Source organism: Musca autumnalis, unplaced genomic scaffold (genome assembly GCF_047663935.1).
Source record: "Musca autumnalis isolate F117 unplaced genomic scaffold, ASM4766393v1 scaffold_1, whole genome shotgun sequence".
NCBI lineage: Eukaryota > Metazoa > Arthropoda > Insecta > Diptera > Muscidae > Musca > Musca autumnalis.
The window spans coordinates 262,805,195-262,824,497 of record NW_027411644.1 but is presented as its reverse complement, the minus strand read 5'-3'; the positions used below and the strand labels follow the sequence as shown (position 1 = coordinate 262,824,497).

The following is a 19,303-nucleotide window of genomic DNA, read 5'->3' as shown; positions in this document are numbered from 1 at the left end:
TAAACTAAATTTTGACAAAATATTAAGAGATCCAAAGTTTGGACCAAATTGGTTGCCCCATTCAAGTGATATCGCCCTAGCATTTTAGTGACATTTTTAAAATAAAGGGGAGAAGTACCGGAAGTTGTGGACCGGCATTGCCCCATGAAACTAAGTTTGGATATAATATGACGAAGACCAAATGTTGGACCAAATCGGTTGAACAGTTCGAGAGTTATCGTTCTCTCCGACCGCCACATATGGCGACATAGGGAGTTTTTACAGCTTTCGGGCTGTTTTCCCAAGAAATATCGACTCGCCCCTGAAAAAACGTTTACCGTCTAATGGAGGTAGCGAATGTAAATCGCTTGTACACAAATCAGAGTGATACGAGAGCAGGTCTTAAAGTGAAATTATCCGAAATTTTGTGTGGGAGGTACCAGAAGGAGGAGACAAATATAGTTCATATTTGAACCTGATCTATATCTGGTAGATATATTAGGATGTGCAAAGTATGGATTACATCGGTCACTCTCTTCAAGAGTTGACGTGCGCACAATTTTCCGAACATTTTTCAACTTTTGTGGGGGAGGTACCTGAAGGAGTGGACAGATATAGCTTATCATCGAATTTAAACTATGTTTGGATAAAATATTACGAAGGCGAAATTTTGAATCGAATCTGCAGATCCGTTCGAGAGTTATCTTGCACTACAACCATTACACACGGTGTCATATGGGCTCTTTGCAACTTTTAGGCTATTTTCTCAGGAAGTACGGACTTGCCCCTGATAAAACTTGTACCGTCGTATGGGGGGCACTCTATACAAGTTGTTGCAACAAAAATCAAAGCGATTCGAGAGCAGGTCCTAAACTAAACTTTTCGGAAATTTCTGTGTGAGAGGCGTGGACCGATTGAGTCCATATTGAAACCTCATCTAAGTTTGGTAGAGATATCACGATGTGCAAAGTATGGACCAAGTTATTGCCTTCAAGAGTTATCTTGCGCACAAATTTTCCGAACTTTTGTGGGGGAGGTGCCGGAAGGAGTGGACCGATATAACCCATCTTCTAACTTAAACTAAGTTTGAACAAAATATTGCGATAGCCAACTTGGACCAAATCGATTCATCCGTTCGAGAGTTATCGTGCGCACCAGCCAGTCAGACAGACAGACGGACGGACATTGCTAAGTCGACTCCAAATTGTCTGAAACACATTTCGTCCAAATATACTTGGGGTTTAAAACCATTATTTCGATGAGGCACATTTTGCCCGTATGAAAGTGTATATACCCTCGTTAGCATAAATGCTGAGGGTATAAAAACCAATTTCAACAAAAGAAGTCCAATTAGTGATAAATTTTAATATGTCATATATGTAAACATTTTAATTGGTAATCATCAAGGCGTCGCGTGTTCATATTATTCGATATTTTGAAAGTTTTAGTTTCATTATCCAACTGAAATAACTGGCGCTTAGTCATCGACAGAGGTATACAACATTCCTACAGAGAATCGTGGATGTAGGCACACGTTTTGATGTAGCTCCCATAGAACGGTACCCCCGATGACTAAAAATTATTGTAGATGTAGGTTCATGTTCTGATTTAGCCCCCATACAATGGTACCTACGGTTTGCGGTATTTTGAAGGATTCAGCCACATCATCCACCCGAAATGTTGGTCATTGTGGTTTCGTCTTCATATGTTTTTGTGGGCTTATTGAATATTGAGGAACTAGTAAGGTCATTCGAAGAATGTTGTCCCCATCGAGAAAGGAAGTCTGCCTACGAAAAATCTTGGATGATGGCAGGGGAAATTCGAAACAAGGGCAAGGAAGTCCGTAGACTTTATAATAGACTTTATAAACAGCTGTATTCTGGGGCACCACCACCAGGCAAAATTAAAGGAATACAACAAAATAACAAGTAACGTCAAAAGAAATTCCTGGAAGCTATTTTGTGAACAGGTGGATAGTGTAAACGACGTTCAGAAATCGCTTTTCCTGGCCAAACCCCCCATTTGTTGTGGCCACCAGTTGTTAATTTCTATATGGGATTCGATAGTAAACATATTGAAACTAAGGAAAGCAAAAAATTAGATCAAAATATTGGCAGGCAGAATTGTTGGCTTTAATATTCATTTTAATAAATTAGCGTAGCGTTTACACGAAGTAAGATATTTTATTTTTCCTAAGGAACACAATGTACACAAATGTCCAGGAACCAGAATGAAGTCCGAAAATTCTACCAAAGAGTCAAGCATCAAACTGATGGCTTTGGTAAAGCAAGGTAATTTGGTAACTGATACAGATAGTGTGCTCAGGATATGAAAAGAACATTTTTCAAAACTGTTGGTAGCCAATAGCAGCGAAGACGATGAAGATCCCACAGACCCAATCCCTGAAGATGGTATTGAATGTATAACGCCCAGCCAAGATGAGGTAAAGACAGCAATAAATCGGCTGAAGAATAATAAGGCAGCAGGTGCCGAAGGCTTACCAGCCGTGCTGTTCAAAACCGGAGGTGACACGCTGATAAGGTGTATGCATCAGCTAGTTAGCACCATCTGGCAGGAGGAACGAGTACCCGACGATTGGAACCTGAGTATCCTGTGCCCCGTCCACAAGAAGGGAGATAAGACTGTATGCTCTAATAGGGGCAGCATTTGACAGTCCCCTCCGATCAAAGGTATTCCATGCAATGTCTGAATTTGGTATGGGTGTGAAGATAAAAACGAATTTAACTAGCGGAGACAAAAACCACAATGGTGGTGGTATAACAATATAACAGTTGTATAACAGATTCGTATAACAGTTGTAAAAACGATTTTCATGGATATATGTATGTTTTAGAAGATTACTCAGAATAAAAAAAAATAAGCACATGCATAGCACTAAGTATTTTATTGTGGATATTTTGAGAAAATTGGAAATTTTTGGAGAAGATTAAACAAAATGGACCGATGATTAAATGCCTTCATGTATGGGATGGAGGGCAATATAAGACTATATTTATTTCAATACATGATGATTGTAAAAATTTTGAAATATTGACCGTTTATGAAAACACTCTATTCTAGAAATTTTGAAATATTGACCGTTTATGAAAACACTCTATATTTGGGGGTGGACCTATTGAGGGGCCCTCTAGGAAAAATTTATGAACCCTGCGGATATATGGAGGGCACCGTTAAATAGCGTATTGAGAGCACTTTAAGACTATATTTATTTCAATACATGATGATTGTAAAAATTTTGAAATATTGACCGTTTATGAAAACACTCTATATTTGGGGGTTCACCTATTGAGGGGCCCTCTAGGAAAAATTTATGAACCCTGCGGATATATGGAGGGCACCGTTAAATAGGGTATTGAGAGCACTTTAAGACTATATTTATTTCAATACATGATGATTGTAGAAATTTTGAAATATTGACCGTTTATGAAAACACTCTATATTTGTGGGTGGACCTATTGAGGGGCCCTCTAGGAAAAATTTATGAACCCTGCGGATATATGGAGGGCACCGTTAAATAGGGTATTGAGAGCAATATAAGACTATATTTATTTCAATACATGATGATTGTAGAAATTTTGAAATATTGACCGTTTATGAAAACACTCTATATTTGGGGGTGGACCTATTGAGGGGCCCTCTAGGAAAAATTTATGAACCCTGCGGATATATGGAGGGCACCGTTAAATAGGGTATTGAGAGCACTATAAGACTATATTTATTTCAATACATGATGATTGTAGAAATTTTGAAATCTTGACCGTTTATGAAAACACTCTATATTTGTGGGTGGACCTATTGAGGGGCCCTCTAGGAAAAATTTATGAACCCTGCGGATATATGGAGGGCACCGTTAAATAGGGTATTGAGAGCACTTTAAGACTATATTTATTTCAATACATGATGATTGTAAAAATTTTGAAATATTGACCGTTTATGAAAACACTCTATATTTGGGGGTTCACCTATTGAGGGGCCCTCTAGGAAAAATTTATGAACCCTGCGGATATATGGAGGGCACCGTTAAATAGGGTATTGAGAGCACTTTAAGACTATATTTATTTCAATACATGATGATTGTAAAAATTTTGAAATATTGACCGTTTATGAAAACACTCTATATTTGGGGGTTCACCTATTGAGGGGCCCTCTAGGAAAAATTTATGAACCCTGCGGATATATGGAGGGCACCGTTAAATAGGGTATTGAGAGCACTTTAAGACTATATTTTTTCAATACATGATGATTGTAGAAATTTTGAAATATTGACCGTTTATGAAAACACTATATTTGTGGGTGGACCTATTGAGGGGCCCTCTAGGAAAAAATTATGAACCCTGCGGATATATGGAGGGCACCGTTAAATAGGGTATTGAGAGCACTATAAGACTATATTTATTTCAATACATGATGATTGTAGAAATTTTGAAATATTGACCGTTTATGAAAACACTCTATATTTGGGGGTGGACCTATTGAGGGGCCCTCTAGGAAAAATTTATGAACCCTGCGGATATATGGAGGGCACCGTTAAATAGGGTATTGAGAGCACTATAAGACTATATTTATTTCAATACATGATGATTGTAGAAATTTTGAAATATTGACCGTTTATGAAAACACTCTATATTTGTGGGTGGACCTATTGAGGGGCCCTCTAGGAAAAATTTATGAACCCTGCGGATATATGGAGGGCACCGTTAAATAGGGTATTGAGAGCACTATAAGACTATATTTATTTCAATACATGATGATTGTAGAAATTGCATATGTAGAAATTGCCCTCCATATATCCGCAGGGTTCATAAATTTTTCCTAGAGGACCCTTCAATAGGTCCACCCACAAATATAGAGTGTTTTCATAAACGGTCAATATTTCAAAATTTCTACAATCATCATGTATTGAAATAAATATAGTCTTATAGTGCTCTCAATACCCTATTTAACGGTGCCCTCCATATATCCGCAGGGTTCATAAATTTTTCCTAGAGGGCCCCAACCACAAATATAGTGTTTTCATAAACGGTCAATATTTCAAAATTTCTACAATCATCATGTATTGAAATAAATATAGTCTTAAAGTGCTCTCAATACCCTATTTAACGGTGCCCTCCATATATCCGCAGGGTTCATAAATTTTTCCTAGAGGGCCCCTCAATAGGTGAACCCCCAAATATAGAGTGTTTTCATAAACGGTCAATATTTCAAAATTTCTAGAATCATCATGTATTGAAATAAATATAGTCTTATATTGCTCTCAATACCCTATTTAACGGTGCCCTCCATATATCCGCAGGGTTCATAAATTTTTCCTAGAGGGCCCCTCAATAGGTCCACCCCCAAATATAGAGTGTTTTCATAAACGGTCAATATTTCAAAATTTCTACAATCATCATGTATTGAAATAAATATAGTCTTATATTGCTCTCAATACCCTATTTAACGGTGCCCTCCATATATCCGCAGGGTTCATAAATTTTTCCTAGAGGGCCCCTCAATAGGTCCACCCACAAATATAGAGTGTTTTCATAAACGGTCAAGATTTCAAAATTTCTACAATCATCATGTATTGAAATAAATATAGTCTTATAGTGCTCTCAATACCCTATTTAACGGTGCCCTCCATATATCCGCAGGGTTCATAAATTTTTCCTAGAGGGCCCCTCAATAGGTGAACCCCCAAATATAGAGTGTTTTCATAAACGGTCAATATTTCAAAATTTTTACAATCATCATGTATTGAAATAAATATAGTCTTAAAGTGCTCTCAATACCCTATTTAACGGTGCCCTCCATATATCCGCAGGGTTCATAAATTTTTCCTAGAGGGCCCCTCAGTAGGTCCACCCACAAACATAGAGTGTTTTCATAAACGGTCAATATTTCAAAATTTCTACAATCATCATGTATTGAAATAAATATAGTCTTATAGTGCTCTCAATACCCTATTTAACGGTGCCCTCCATATATCCGCAGGGTTCATAAATTTTTCCTAGAGGGCCCCTCAATAGGTCCACCCACAAATATAGAGTGTTTTCATAAACGGTCAATATTTCAAAATTTCTACAATCATCATGTATTGAAATAAATATTGTCTTATAGTGCTCTCAATACCCCATTTAACGGTGCCCTCCATATATCCGCAGGGTTCATACATTTTTCCTAGAGGGCCCCTCAATAGGTCCACCCACAAATATAGAGCGTTTTCATAAACGGTCAATATTTCAAAATTTCTACAATCATCATGTATTGAAATAAATATAGTCTTAAAGTGCTCTCAATACCCTATTTAACGGTGCCCTCCATATATCCGCAGGGTTCATAAATTTTTCCTAGAGGGCCCCTCAATAGGTGAACCCCCATATAGAGTGTTTTCATAAACGGTCAATATTTCAAAATTTCTACAATCATCATGTATTGAAATAAATATAGTCTTATAGTGCTCTCAATACCCTATTTAACGGTGCCCTCCATATATCCGCAGGGTTCATAAATTTTTCCTAGAGGGCCCCTCAATAGGTCCACCCACAAATATAGAGTGTTTTCATAAACGGTCAATATTTCAAAATTTCTACAATCATCATGTATTGAAATAAATATAGTCTTAAAGTGCTCTCAATACCCTATTTAACGGTGCCCTCCATATATCCGCAGGGTTCATAAATTTTTCCTAGAGGGCCCCTCAATAGGTCCACCCACAAATATAGAGTGTTTTCATAAACGGTCAATATTTCAAAATTTCTACAATCATCATGTATTGAAATAAATATAGTCTTAAAGTGCTCTCAATACCCTATTTAACGGTGCCCTCCATATATCCGCAGGGTTCATAAATTTTTCCTAGAGGGCCCCTCAATAGGTCCACCCACAAATATAGAGTGTTTTCATAAACGGTCAATATTTCAAAATTTCTACAATCATCATGTATTGAAATAAATATAGTCTTAAAGTGCTCTCAATACCCTATTTAACGGTGCCCTCCATATATCCGCAGGGTTCATAAATTTTTCCTAGAGGGCCCCTCAATAGGTCCACCCACAAATATAGAGTGTTTTCATAAACGGTCAATATTTCAAAATTTCTACAATCATCATGTATTGAAATAAATATAGTCTTAAAGTGCTCTCAATACCCTATTTAACGGTGCCCTCCATATATCCGCAGGGTTCATAAATTTTTCCTAGAGGGCCCCTCAATAGGTCCATCCCATACATGAAGGCATTTAATCATCGGTCCATTTTGTTTAATCTTCTCCAAAAATTTCTAATTTTCTCGAAATATCCACAATAAAATACTTAGTGCTATGCATGTGCTTATTTTTTTTTTTGTATTCTGAGTAATTTTCTAAAACATACATATGGCGAATAACAAAATTCCTTTACAATTCCATTTGAAAAAAATTAAAAATTTTTTTTACGAGCACATCTACGATTTTTGGTACAGAGGTAAAGGAAAAAAATCCGGTTTCAAATCTGCTCGCGTTCACGAAATTGGCCAATGCGCGCAAAAGTTATAGCGGTTTTTATTCTCATATAAAGAAAAAATATTTAAAAATATCTTTTTTGTTGTTATGAGAAAATGTATGCATAAATCGTTAACAGCAGTCCATATCTATTCGTAGATGTTTAAATAGTTATTAAATTCATTATTATTTTCGGGGAAAGTCAACAAATAATAAAAAAATTTTGAAGTAAATCCAAATTATCCTGTCCCAGAATCCGTACAAACCCTCAAAAAATAAATTAAAGAATATATGCGGAATCTAGACAATGCGTAGAAAAATATGATACCAAATTTATAGAGATTGGGTACATAAATTGCATATTATAGCAACAGCAAAAGAGAAAAACTTATTGTTGGAAAATATTGTTGCAAATATTTTTTTGGTTTGATTCTAAAAATTAGAAAAAAATATTTGGGAGTTCTCCAACTATTTTGCTAAAATCCCATAGAATAAAGAATGTATACAGTTAAAACTTCATCAAAAAATATGGTTTACCATCGCGAGGGTAGGAAATTAAGAGTAATATTGAAATTACAATCATTCAATTAATATTATAATTAAAAAGCCTGTTATTCGCGAATTAGTTAAAGTCGGTTGATGCGCATCCGTTTTTGGATACAGCAAATCAATCTCTGTCAAAATTTATGCATATTTCGATGTTTCACTCAGGGGCCATTGTGTGCCACCAGTTGCATCATACACTGCAAAAAACCTTAAAGTTGGTAAAAGTCGCGCAATGTGCATACGATTTTGATGCGCATCCGGTTTCGTCAGCGCCTATCAAAAATACGTCCAAATATACCAATTTTAATTAGATTCTTCAAGAACCGCGGATGTGCCTCCACATTCTATTTTTGGTGAAAAACCCATATTACACGCGAATCTCTGTAATTTATGACACGCGTTTTCGCAAATATTATAATCGCGTATAAAGGATTCCATTTACGTAAAAAAATTTCAAGAAAATCGCGGTTTAGTACGCGGATTTGTCGAAATAATTTTTTGCTGCTTTTCCTATTTTCAGGGTATCTATATCCGCGGTTTTAGTGGATGGATTCGATCGCGGAAGGTATCATTAGATCCGTCGCGTAAAAAAACTAAATTCACGCGGGGTACAAAGGAAATTGAATGGCACTTGTAAATATTAAACGCAAAAAATAGGTTTTTTTAAAAAAAATCACGCATCAAATATTGGCCTTTAGACTCCAATTACTAGGATGCTGTAAGGAGCACACTCATGAGGTACGCATTAAACGACGTAGAATTACGAGTTTTATAATCCTAATGTGAGTTTTGAATATTATCTTGTTGCGCGTCCGAATTATTAAAACAATTCAAAAAACCCCGAAATTCCGGCTTCAAAATGTCAGCATCAATTTTAGGTGGATGCAGTGGATATATTGAAAAATGATACACTAGTATCATATTGCCCATGAAGTATTCTTTGAGTCTTTCTTTGGGCATATGTCTATAAAATGTAAGGTTAAGCCTAAAATCGGAAGGGAGCATAAAAAAACTTGTTGGCTTCAACCCATTTTTACCTATTATTCTACATTGATGCCAACACAGCTTCCACGTAAATTAATTTTAATGGTCGACCTTATGGGATTCCTCCTAAAACACTTCAGTTTAAAGAATGTATATCATACTATATAGAATATGTTAACAGTTCGCGAATTCTGAAAGGGTGAAACTCAGATTCATCGATTGTAAAAAATTTTTGTTTTTCGCCATATATCAATGAAAATCGTTTTTCAAAATCGTTTTTACAACTGTTATACTGTGATACCACCACCAATGTGGTTTTTGTCTCCGCTAGTTAAAATCGATTTTATCTTCAAGCCCATGAATTTGGTATTCCCCCACAGCTCATCTGGCTTTGTAAGATGACTTTAACTGATACTAGGTCCTCAGTTAAAATTGGTCCTCAGATGCAAATGTCAAAAGAAATGGCACAATTTACACCAATAGCCACATGTTACTTGCTTATGCTGATGACATAGACATCATGGGACGATCAGTAAAGGAAGTAACTGATACCTTTAGGAAGGTCGAAGCAGAATCTGCGAAAGTGGGTCTGGCGGTAAACGGCGAAAAGACCAAATTGATGGTGTCGACGCGCAAAGCGTCCATAGAGCTCGGACCAACTGTGGAAGTTGGTACCTACAATTTTGAGGTAGTTAAAGACTTCGTCTACCTCGGCACTGCCATAAACACGACAAACAACATCAGTTGTGAAATAAGAAGAAGAATTGTATGGGTTAAGTAAGCAATTTAAAAACAAAGCTACATGTCGTCAAACAAAATAACACTATACAAAACGCTGATACTACCCGTGCTAATGTATGGCTCCGAAGCATGGGTACTTGCGCAAGCAGATAAGGCAGTGCTTGGTGTGTTTGAGAGGAAAATTCTTCGAAAGATCTACGGGTCGATTTGCGTTGACGGTGAATATCGACGTCGTATGAACCACGAGCTATACAAAGACATGAATATAGTTAAACGTATCGAGATGCAACGATTGCGTTGGCTAGGCCATATCATAAGAATGAGCGATGATGAACCCGCTAAAAAGGCGTATGAATGCATGCCACATGGCGGTGCACGCAGAATCGGCAGGCCTAAGCTTCGATGGAGCATACAAGTGGATGAAGAAATGAAAAGGCGCGGTATTCCAAAAAGCCAAGTCGGTATTCCGAAAAGTCAATCTTTTCTTAGATCGGTCTATGGAACAAATGTCTTGCCTTTCCATCCTGGAAAAATTTCCCAACAGCTAAAAAACCTACAGAAGTATTGTGTTAACTTTTTTCTTCGGGTACATGGCTGAGGGTATATCTTAAAGAATTTCAGTCATACTATATAGGTTATGTTAACAGTTCACGAATTCTGTATGGGTGAAACCATCCCCTAAAGTAATCAATTTTAACTACATCCCACTTTAAACTTGTTGTTTTTAAATTTGAAAACAACAAATATGAGATTAAGCTTGACTTACATGCAAATAGTAAGTAAAACACACATCTCAACAAAACTGCCAAAGTGAATCTAAAAATAGACACAGAGCACCGTGAACGATTGGTTGTTGTTACTTTTCGACAACTATCAAAATAGTTATGTGCATTCTCTGCAATGTGGAGACACATGACAGTGGGAGTAGTTAATTTGGTTTACATATGCGGCTACGAGGAAAATAGTAATTTGTTTGTGTCCAAATAAATATATTGTTACGGAATTAGATTTAACTAATCTCCGTGTAGACGTTGTTTTATTCCCCGATACGATTTGTACCAAATAAAACAGGGTTCGTTTTAGATTACGTTTCTACAATGCTTTATTTACTTTATTACACTTATTCGGAGCTGACTGTTATAGCTAAGTACACAGCTTTACTTTACTTCTTCACTAGTCGATGTTTACACTTCGGTATAAAATTCACAACTGCTCACTGTTTGGCCGGAATCTCATATTTATACCCAAAATCTCCTTGGTCTAGAATTATCTAGAAATCTGGCAACATCTCGAATCTGTGCAACGAACACACAGACGCACATTCGCAATAAGCGAACAACCACATTCACATACATACATGGGTGAAATACGAGTGACGTAATTACAACAACAAATTTAAGAAATAAGGAAGTAACAAACTAGCAATAATTACATGATTGTTGCAAAACAAAACAAACAAAAGAACATTAACAAAAGGTAATGTAACGACTAGAATGATGAAGAGAGTTCTACATGGTAGTTGTTGTTGCTTAAATAAAGTAACTGCGTAATAAAAACTTTACGTTACAATTCAAATTTTTAAATTAACGGAAATTAAACTAAACTAACTTAAACCTATCAGTTACATTCGTAACAATATGTTTGCAATATTTTGTAACATATCTAAATTTTATTTGTTTGGGTACCAACAGATTTTTTAGGGTGGAGAGAGGATTTTTGTCAAAGAGAGTAACAATAGGGCTCTCGCGGTTGCGGAATGCTGTTTTATAATAAAGAGCTGTGTGTATGGTGTAATAGGAGACGCAAAGGCTTTGGTGTTGTGTGTGCGGTAAAACACGTGTGTTTCGTGCTTTGTTGTTGTTAACCAACGTAGCACGCGAAGAGGAAAAAATGGTATTAATTATGTAGTGCTTTTTTCTTCAGTTGTCTAAAGTAAAGTCGGTAAAGTAAGTGAATAAATCAGTGTTTTGTCTTTTCTTAAAGAAATTGTGATTTTTAGTAAATTAAATGCCCAATACATTTTAGAATTGAATCGAAAAGGTGAATGGAAATATTTTATTGGACAAGAAAGAAATCGCATTTACATTGGTAATTACATCAATACTTTTTTCAAATACATACTCGTACATATGTATGTATGCATATACATATGTACATATATTTGAAATATGGATGTACCTATTTATTACATTATATAATCATTATTTCACAACTAAGGAGAAGCGTTCAACGATGTTTCTATATAATTTTTTCTTTGTTTCTGTGTTTCACATTGAGATTTACGCTCCCACTGGTGCCTATGTTTTTTTGTGGCTTTTGGGTTTGTATTTGTTTGCAGGACCCAAACATATGTTATGTTGGGGCTGATTGCAAACATATATATCGTCTGCTCCGTCGGAAAAGGTCGTAAGTCCCTCTCAATAAATTTTTCAGGAGGAAGAAAAAACATTCCAGCGCTTTCTGTATTAAAGATTTTATTATGGTGGTAAAGGCAGTATTTTTCGTTTATTTATTCCGCTTCAATATCTGTACTTTGTTTGATAAAATTCCATCGCGTTTGGGAGATAATTGGAAGTCTTTGGACTTACGACCTTTTCCTTGTACAGTTTTGTATTTTTGTAGGGACTTACGACCTTTTCCTACAATTTACGGACGTTTTTAAAATAAAATATTTATACTTTACAAAACAATGTGGAAAGGGTATTATAAGTTTGTTTTGTCCAATATTCGTGTAACATCGCGAAGTATTCGTCGTAGACCCCCTCCCCTTGCCATTTTTTCATATCTTGATGAGATAAAGAGATCTAGCTATGTGTGTCCGTCTATCCATTAACAATTGTAATAAAGCTCCAGGCCTCAAATTTGGACCGATCGTCACGAAATTTTGTGGAAAGGTCGGGTTCCGACCAGAAGTGACCCCAAATTTCAGAGAATATGCAAGGAACAACCGAGGCGAAAATAGGCTTTATAGTTTTTGAATTTCGGAGGGGGCGGGGGCAGGCCCTATTTTTTAAAAAAACGCTTTTTTGCAAAAGTTATGAAAGTATCGGTCAGAAAATTAATTTGCGAGGCAACGGTTGCTGAATCTCCGACCCTAAGTTCCATGTAATTTTCAGATTATGCACAGGAATGTCCCTTGGTGGAAGTAGGCTATATATTTTGTTGAATTTCGGAGGAGCGGGTTAAAACGGTGCCCTATTTTTTAAATGCGCTATATATGTAAAACTTACGTTTCTCCCATCCTGGGTACATATTTTAGCAATAAGACCCGACCAGAGTAAAATTCTAAGTCGGTGTAACCATGACCGTCTGTCCGTCTTTTGAAATTAAGAGTTTCTATTACTTCTTGGATGTTTGGTATTGACATCATCAGAGCTTTCAGAATCACCGTGAAAACCATAGGGAACTAGACCAATGACACCATCGTCTAATTCCATTCCAAATTCATACTGCTCTTTGTTAGCAAAAACCATGATGACTTCTTAGTTTAATAATATTTCAATCAATTATTATAGAATCATTTAATAATATAAACATTGCACTTACCCGTCCGTTAGAAGGTATTACTTTATTGAATTCAGAATACACACTAATCACGTTATGTGAATGTCCTATGTCCTATGAATGTCCCTCGAGAAACCACAAATGACCAGTTGATAAAGTTAAGTAAGATATACGACAGTAAAAACAGTAAAATTTTTGATTTTTTTTTTAATTTTTCAATATATGAGGTATTTGAACACATACAGCATCCCAATTTGTATCAATGAAAAGGCCAGAAGTCCATATTTCATAATCAGTTCGCCTATAGCGAAAAATAGATTTCAAATGTAAATTTTCGTTGCAATATAGAAATTATCACATTTTTGTTCAAAAGTTTGGTCCACAGGCTCCGCCAAATATCATCCGATTATCATCCAAAAGTGTAGGCTAGTTCTTTACATTGTACCCCAACCTTGGATGACGTTAAACATTATATATGAACTACATTAGCTGTAGTATTCTTTTAAAGTATACATTTTCCTGTGGACTTACGACCTTTTCGTACTCAAATTTGTACGTTTTGTGGACTTACAACCTTTTCCGACAATTGCAAAACATATAGAAAAACGCGACATACTACCATTTTCTTTGCATCATACGACGTGTTTTGACTTGTACTATCATCTTGTAACAAAAACGCGATTTCCAAAAAAAAGTGGACTTACGACCTTTTCCGACGGAGCAGACGATATGTTTGCTGCAAAATATGTTTGGGACATATGTTAGGGAGGCGTTTTTTTCCTCCGTGTAGGTATTTTGAATGTTGCGAAGCGAAATGGCTGAAATTTAGTATTTAGGCTTTATCTGGGGTATAAAACTTTCCATATGAAATTTGTCGGGATAGGACCACGCCATCATATAGCCTCTATAAAACGGTTCCTCCAGATTTTACGTATTTTGAAGGTTGCGCCATCAATATTCCTCCGAAATGGCTGAAATTTGGTATTTAGTCTTCGTTGATGGTATAAAACTTTCCCCCAGAAATGTGCCGGTACATGAGCCGGTACCTCCCGATTTTCGGTATTGTGAAGGTTATAGCCACAATAATCCATCGAAATAACTGATATTTGGTATTTAGTCTTCATTTGGGGTATACAACTTTCTGTATGAAATTTGTAGGTATAGGTTTACGCCTTCTTATGCCCCCATAGAATACCCGATTTTCGGTATTTTAAAGGTTGTGGCTTCAATATTCCACCGAAATGACTGAAATGTGGTATTTAGTTTTCATTGGGTGTATTCAACTTTCTCCTTTAAATATGTCGGCATAGTTCGCACCTTCATATAGCCCCCATTGAACGGTACATCCCAATTTTCGGTATTTTGAAGGTTGTGGCTTTCCCAGGTGACACCACGGGAAAGTCAGTGTCCACTTCAGATGGGAGAGGGACCAAGTACTTTGTATGGGGGCCAAAGGCGAATTTTTAAAAAATCGCTCTACAGGTCACAATTATTTTCCTATCGATGAAAAAACTTTTGTGGATTTTGTGGCCAAAAAAAGGAACTCTGCAACAAATATGAAAAAAGGGCCTGATTTTGACATTGCTCCAACATGCATACACACCTGCTTAAAATAATAGATACACCTTGCACATTCCTTTTGAAGGTTCAAAAGAACGCTTATATTTATCTAAAGAAATTGAGAAAATGTTTTTCCTATACCTCAATGTTATACAAGTATAGCAATCAACAACCAACAGAAGTTTCATTTGAAATTAATTAAGTTTGGGTTATGTTTCCACTAAGTGCAGTAGATTTACTGCTCATAATAATTGATACACTTCAGTTATAATCGGAAATAATGAACTTTTATTAATTTTGCATGAGAAATAGTGTTGAAAATAATACAATGGACTATTTGCTGGCATTTTCGAATCTTACCCCTACAACTTTCCTAATAAAATTTGGAGTATAGGACCTTACTTCTTTACTTATCCCAAGAGACATTCCGTCACCTACTTTCATCGTTTTTAAATATTAATATAATATTTGGGGCCCATAATATGTATACCGAGTTTTAAAATCCGGCCCAATTTTCACAAATTTTTGTAGGATTTGTGTTTTAGCCACAACAATGAACTGGTTAAGTTTTTTCATCAATTGGACCATAATTGCAGCCTTTAAAGAATTTTCGTGAAAATGCACCTATGGAAACAGAGATTGCTTGGGTGTCACGGGTTAGCGTTACCTGATCGTTATAAAATTTTATATATAAGGTTTCTGGATCAAATGGAAAAAATTAGGGGGTAGGAGTTCCAAACAAAAAAAAAATATAAAATACGGATAGATCCCCCAAAAATAATTAATGAAACATTGTTTTCTTTTTTATACATTCAGATAACTTTTTATTGATTTTTTAATGTTGCAATCATACTTACATACATAATTATGTTGTATATTTCTGTTTTTCATATGGTTATGGTTTTAATTATTTTATTGGACAATAATTTGTAGTTTGAAATTTAATAAACTGAATCGTTTGCCAGTGACATTTATATTTTCTAGTTTATTCAATGTTGCAAAAATAAGAAAATAATTTAGCGTAGAAAAATATTTCGGAAATATAGAATTAAACATAAATAAAACAGTTATTAAGCAAAGTGATAAAGTTTAACTTCCTTTCTTTTAGTGCTCGTCATTTTTTAAAAATATCCTCACACCTCACATTATGTGTGATATCTGTCTAAAATCCAACGAAAATATTTGCATTTTTGTTTTGCTTTGGGTTCACTGTGCAGTGAATGCTTAAGTCAGAAATAAAAATACTATAGAAAAATATGTTTTATTTACATTGTGGTTTAAAAATATAGTTAAAATAAAATTAAAATACAATAGAGTTGTGAATATGTTTGGATGTGGATAGTAAATTTTATATCTTCGTTCTTGTTCCTCATTTTTGGGCTTTATAGGGGCTACGACTACATAATACTGCAATATTTTAGATTTTTTTAGGTTGTTATATTTTCTAATTGTTGTGGTTGCAATTATGGTAACACTCCAACACTTTATAGAGCACATATCAATGTGGCTTTATCCAAATCGTGTTCATCTGCTTTGCGTATCATAACAGCCGCCTGATTTTGAAAACGTCCGGTTGATACTAAACGCAATGTTGTAACACCACAAAAGATGGCTTGTTCTGGACCTGGAAAATAAATTTATTTACATTTAGTAAAAAAAAGTATTTTATAATTAAAAAATATAATTTACCGGGCTCCGTGGCCAAACCACATATGTCACTTGATTTTTCCATGCCCGTTGAATCTAAACCAGCTGAGCCACCAACTTCTAAACGGTCAGGAAACATGCCACACTAAAAATTAAAGCAACATAAATATATAATTAAAACCTGAAACATTTTTACGGTTAAAATCTTTAAACCCACATCATAATTCGGTTTATCCTGTCTGACAGCTTTACCACCAACTTTAAGACTGACCACCGAAACAACAGCTGGAAATAGTGCAGATATGGTACAATTACGATTATGACCATAGTTGGCAATATTGTATAAGGCATCAATGTCCTGGACCAAAATGTTACAAGCTAGAAGATAAAAGGAGTGGTAATGTGTTAAGGCGACCTTAAAATTAATGAACTTGAAAAATAGGTTCAACTTACGTTGTGTAATTTTGTGAAAACGAACATTAGCAATAAAACTTCCTTTTACCGGTATGCGATATTGAAGAAGTGCAGCATTTTGATTGGACCGAAAGAATTTTTTACCTGATAAATGTGGCCTGAAAGTATAGATAGGGAAATGTGATAAGTATCAATCGTAATGAAAATGATGAGGCAAGTCATGTCCGAATGAAATTCCGGTAATTGAAATATAAAGGGGAGCTCCCAAGCACAGCCTGAGACTATTCATTATTTGTTATATTATTTTATTATTATTTATCTGAATTTTCTAATTTTTATTGATAATTCGTAACTCCCAGAATCCCACGGCGCAGGTTCTTCGATGCCGGATTGACCCGGAACCACACAACACCATTGTTCCGTCCAGCGTCTGCCACCGAAGTGTACACTATGGTTATGATTTTTATACCCTCCACCATAATATGTATATTGTATACCCTCCACCGTTTGTAACACATCGAAATAAATGTCGGAGACCCTATGTATTATTGATCAGGGTAAAATTCTATGTCGATATAACCATGTCCGTCCGTCCGTCTGTTGAAATCAACATACAACTCGCAATTTTTAAGATAGAGCTTTGTAAGTTGGTATAGAAGTTTTTATTACTCATAGGATGTTTGGTATTGCAAATGGGCTATATCTGTCCACGTTTTGACATAGCCCCCATAGAACGGGACCACCCGATTTAGGGTATTTTGAAGGTTTTAGCCTCAATATCACACCGAAATGACTGAAATTTGGCACTTAGCCTTCGTTGGGGGTATACAATTTTCTTCGAGAAATTTGTCGGTATAGGTCCACACCTTCATATAGCCCCCATGGAACGGTACCTCATGATTTTCGGTATGTTGAAGGTTATGGCCACAATAATCCACCGAAATGGCTGGAATTTTGGTCTTCATTAAACGTTGGGTATTAAACGTTCCATATGAAATTTGTCGGTATAAGTGCACTCCTTCATATAGCCCTCCATAGAACGTACCTCCCGATTTTCGGTGTTTTGAAGGTTGTGACCTCAATATTCCTCAGAAATGACTGAAATTTGGTATTTAGTCTTCGTTGGGGGTACAAAACTTTCTCCCAGAAGCTTGTCGATACACGTCTACATTTTAGTATAGCCCCCATAGAAAGGTACCTCCCGACTTTCGGTATTTTGAAGGTTGTGACCTCAATATTCCTTCATTTGTGGTATTAAACGTTCCATTTGAAATTTGTCGGTATAGGTCCACGCCTTCATAAAGCCCCCATAGAACGGTACCACCCGATTTTCGGTATTTTGAATGTTTTAGTCTCATTATCACATCGAAATGTCTTAAATTTGATTTTAGTTTTCGTTGGTCGTATAAAACTTTTTCCCAGAAATTTGTCGGTATAGCCCCCGTAGAACGGTACCTCCCGATTTTCGGTATTTTGAAGGTTTTAGCCTCATTATCACATCGAAATGGCTTAAATATTAATTTTAGTTTTCGTTGGTGGTATAAAACTTTCTCCCAGAAATTTGTCGGTATAGGTCCACGCCTTCATATAGCCCCCATAGAACGGTACCACCCGATTTTCGGTATTTTGAAGGTTATGGCCACAGCAACCCACCGAAATGGCTGAAAATGGTATTTAGTCTTTGTTGGTGGTAAAAGCCTTTCTGACTGAAATTCGTCGGTATAGGTCCACGTTTCAATATAGCACCCATTAAACGGTACATCCCGATTTTCGTAATTCTGAAGTTTGCGACGTCAATATCCCACCGAATGACTGAAAATGGTTATTTGATCTTCCATGGGGTTATAAAATATTCCAGAAGAGAATTATCAGTATAGATCCGCGGGTTCCTATATCCGAAATATCAGAAATTTGGTATTTAGTCTTCTTTGAGTCTAAAAACTTTTCGCCAGAAGTTTGTAGGCATAGATCGATGTTTTGATATAGCCCCCATGGAACGGTAGCTCCCGAATTTCGGTATTTTGAAGGTTAGCCACATTGTTTTACCGAAATTGCTAAAATTTGTTATTTAGTCTTCTTCGTAAACGAAAGGAAACTAATTGTTCCATTTGACTTCAATACAACTAGTGGTGGAGGTTTTAACTAGTTCGGCCTGGTCGAACTTAATGCCTTTCTTACTTGTTTGCCTTTTTGTCTCAAAAATGAATTCCTGTGGCAAGAATGATTTATATTTTATTTAAATATTAAAAAATGTCATCCACAAATCACTTTAATTTTTTAAATTCTATGAAATGGGAAAAACATTTTTCTCAAAAAATTATTTCCTGTTGCATGAATCATAAGAGTTGCGCCAATTGTTCAGTTCAGTTGTATATCTGCTTATAGTGACTTCCAAAGTTTGAGAAAAATTCTCATATAGACAATTTTACAAATGACTTTTTGCGTGAG

At 35.9% G+C, this 19,303-nt stretch overlaps 1 protein-coding gene across 2 annotated transcripts in view; it reads right to left on the bottom strand.

Annotated features, from left to right (window-relative positions):
- Positions 1–15,589: 15,589 nt before the first annotated feature.
- Positions 15,590–19,303, bottom strand: part of LOC141389490 (corticotropin-releasing factor-binding protein) — a 182,813-nt gene continuing 179,099 nt past the window's right edge. For both annotated transcript variants that reach the window (XM_073961073.1, XM_073961074.1), the window contains exons 5-8: positions 16,895–17,013; positions 16,659–16,819; positions 16,484–16,586; positions 15,590–16,418 (exon numbers count right to left, since the gene is read on the bottom strand). In XM_073961073.1, coding sequence (XP_073817174.1) covers positions 16,279–16,418; positions 16,484–16,586; positions 16,659–16,819; positions 16,895–17,013 — 523 coding nt within the window. In that variant the 3' untranslated portion in view covers positions 15,590–16,278. The remainder of the gene's footprint in view (positions 16,419–16,483; positions 16,587–16,658; positions 16,820–16,894; positions 17,014–19,303) is intronic.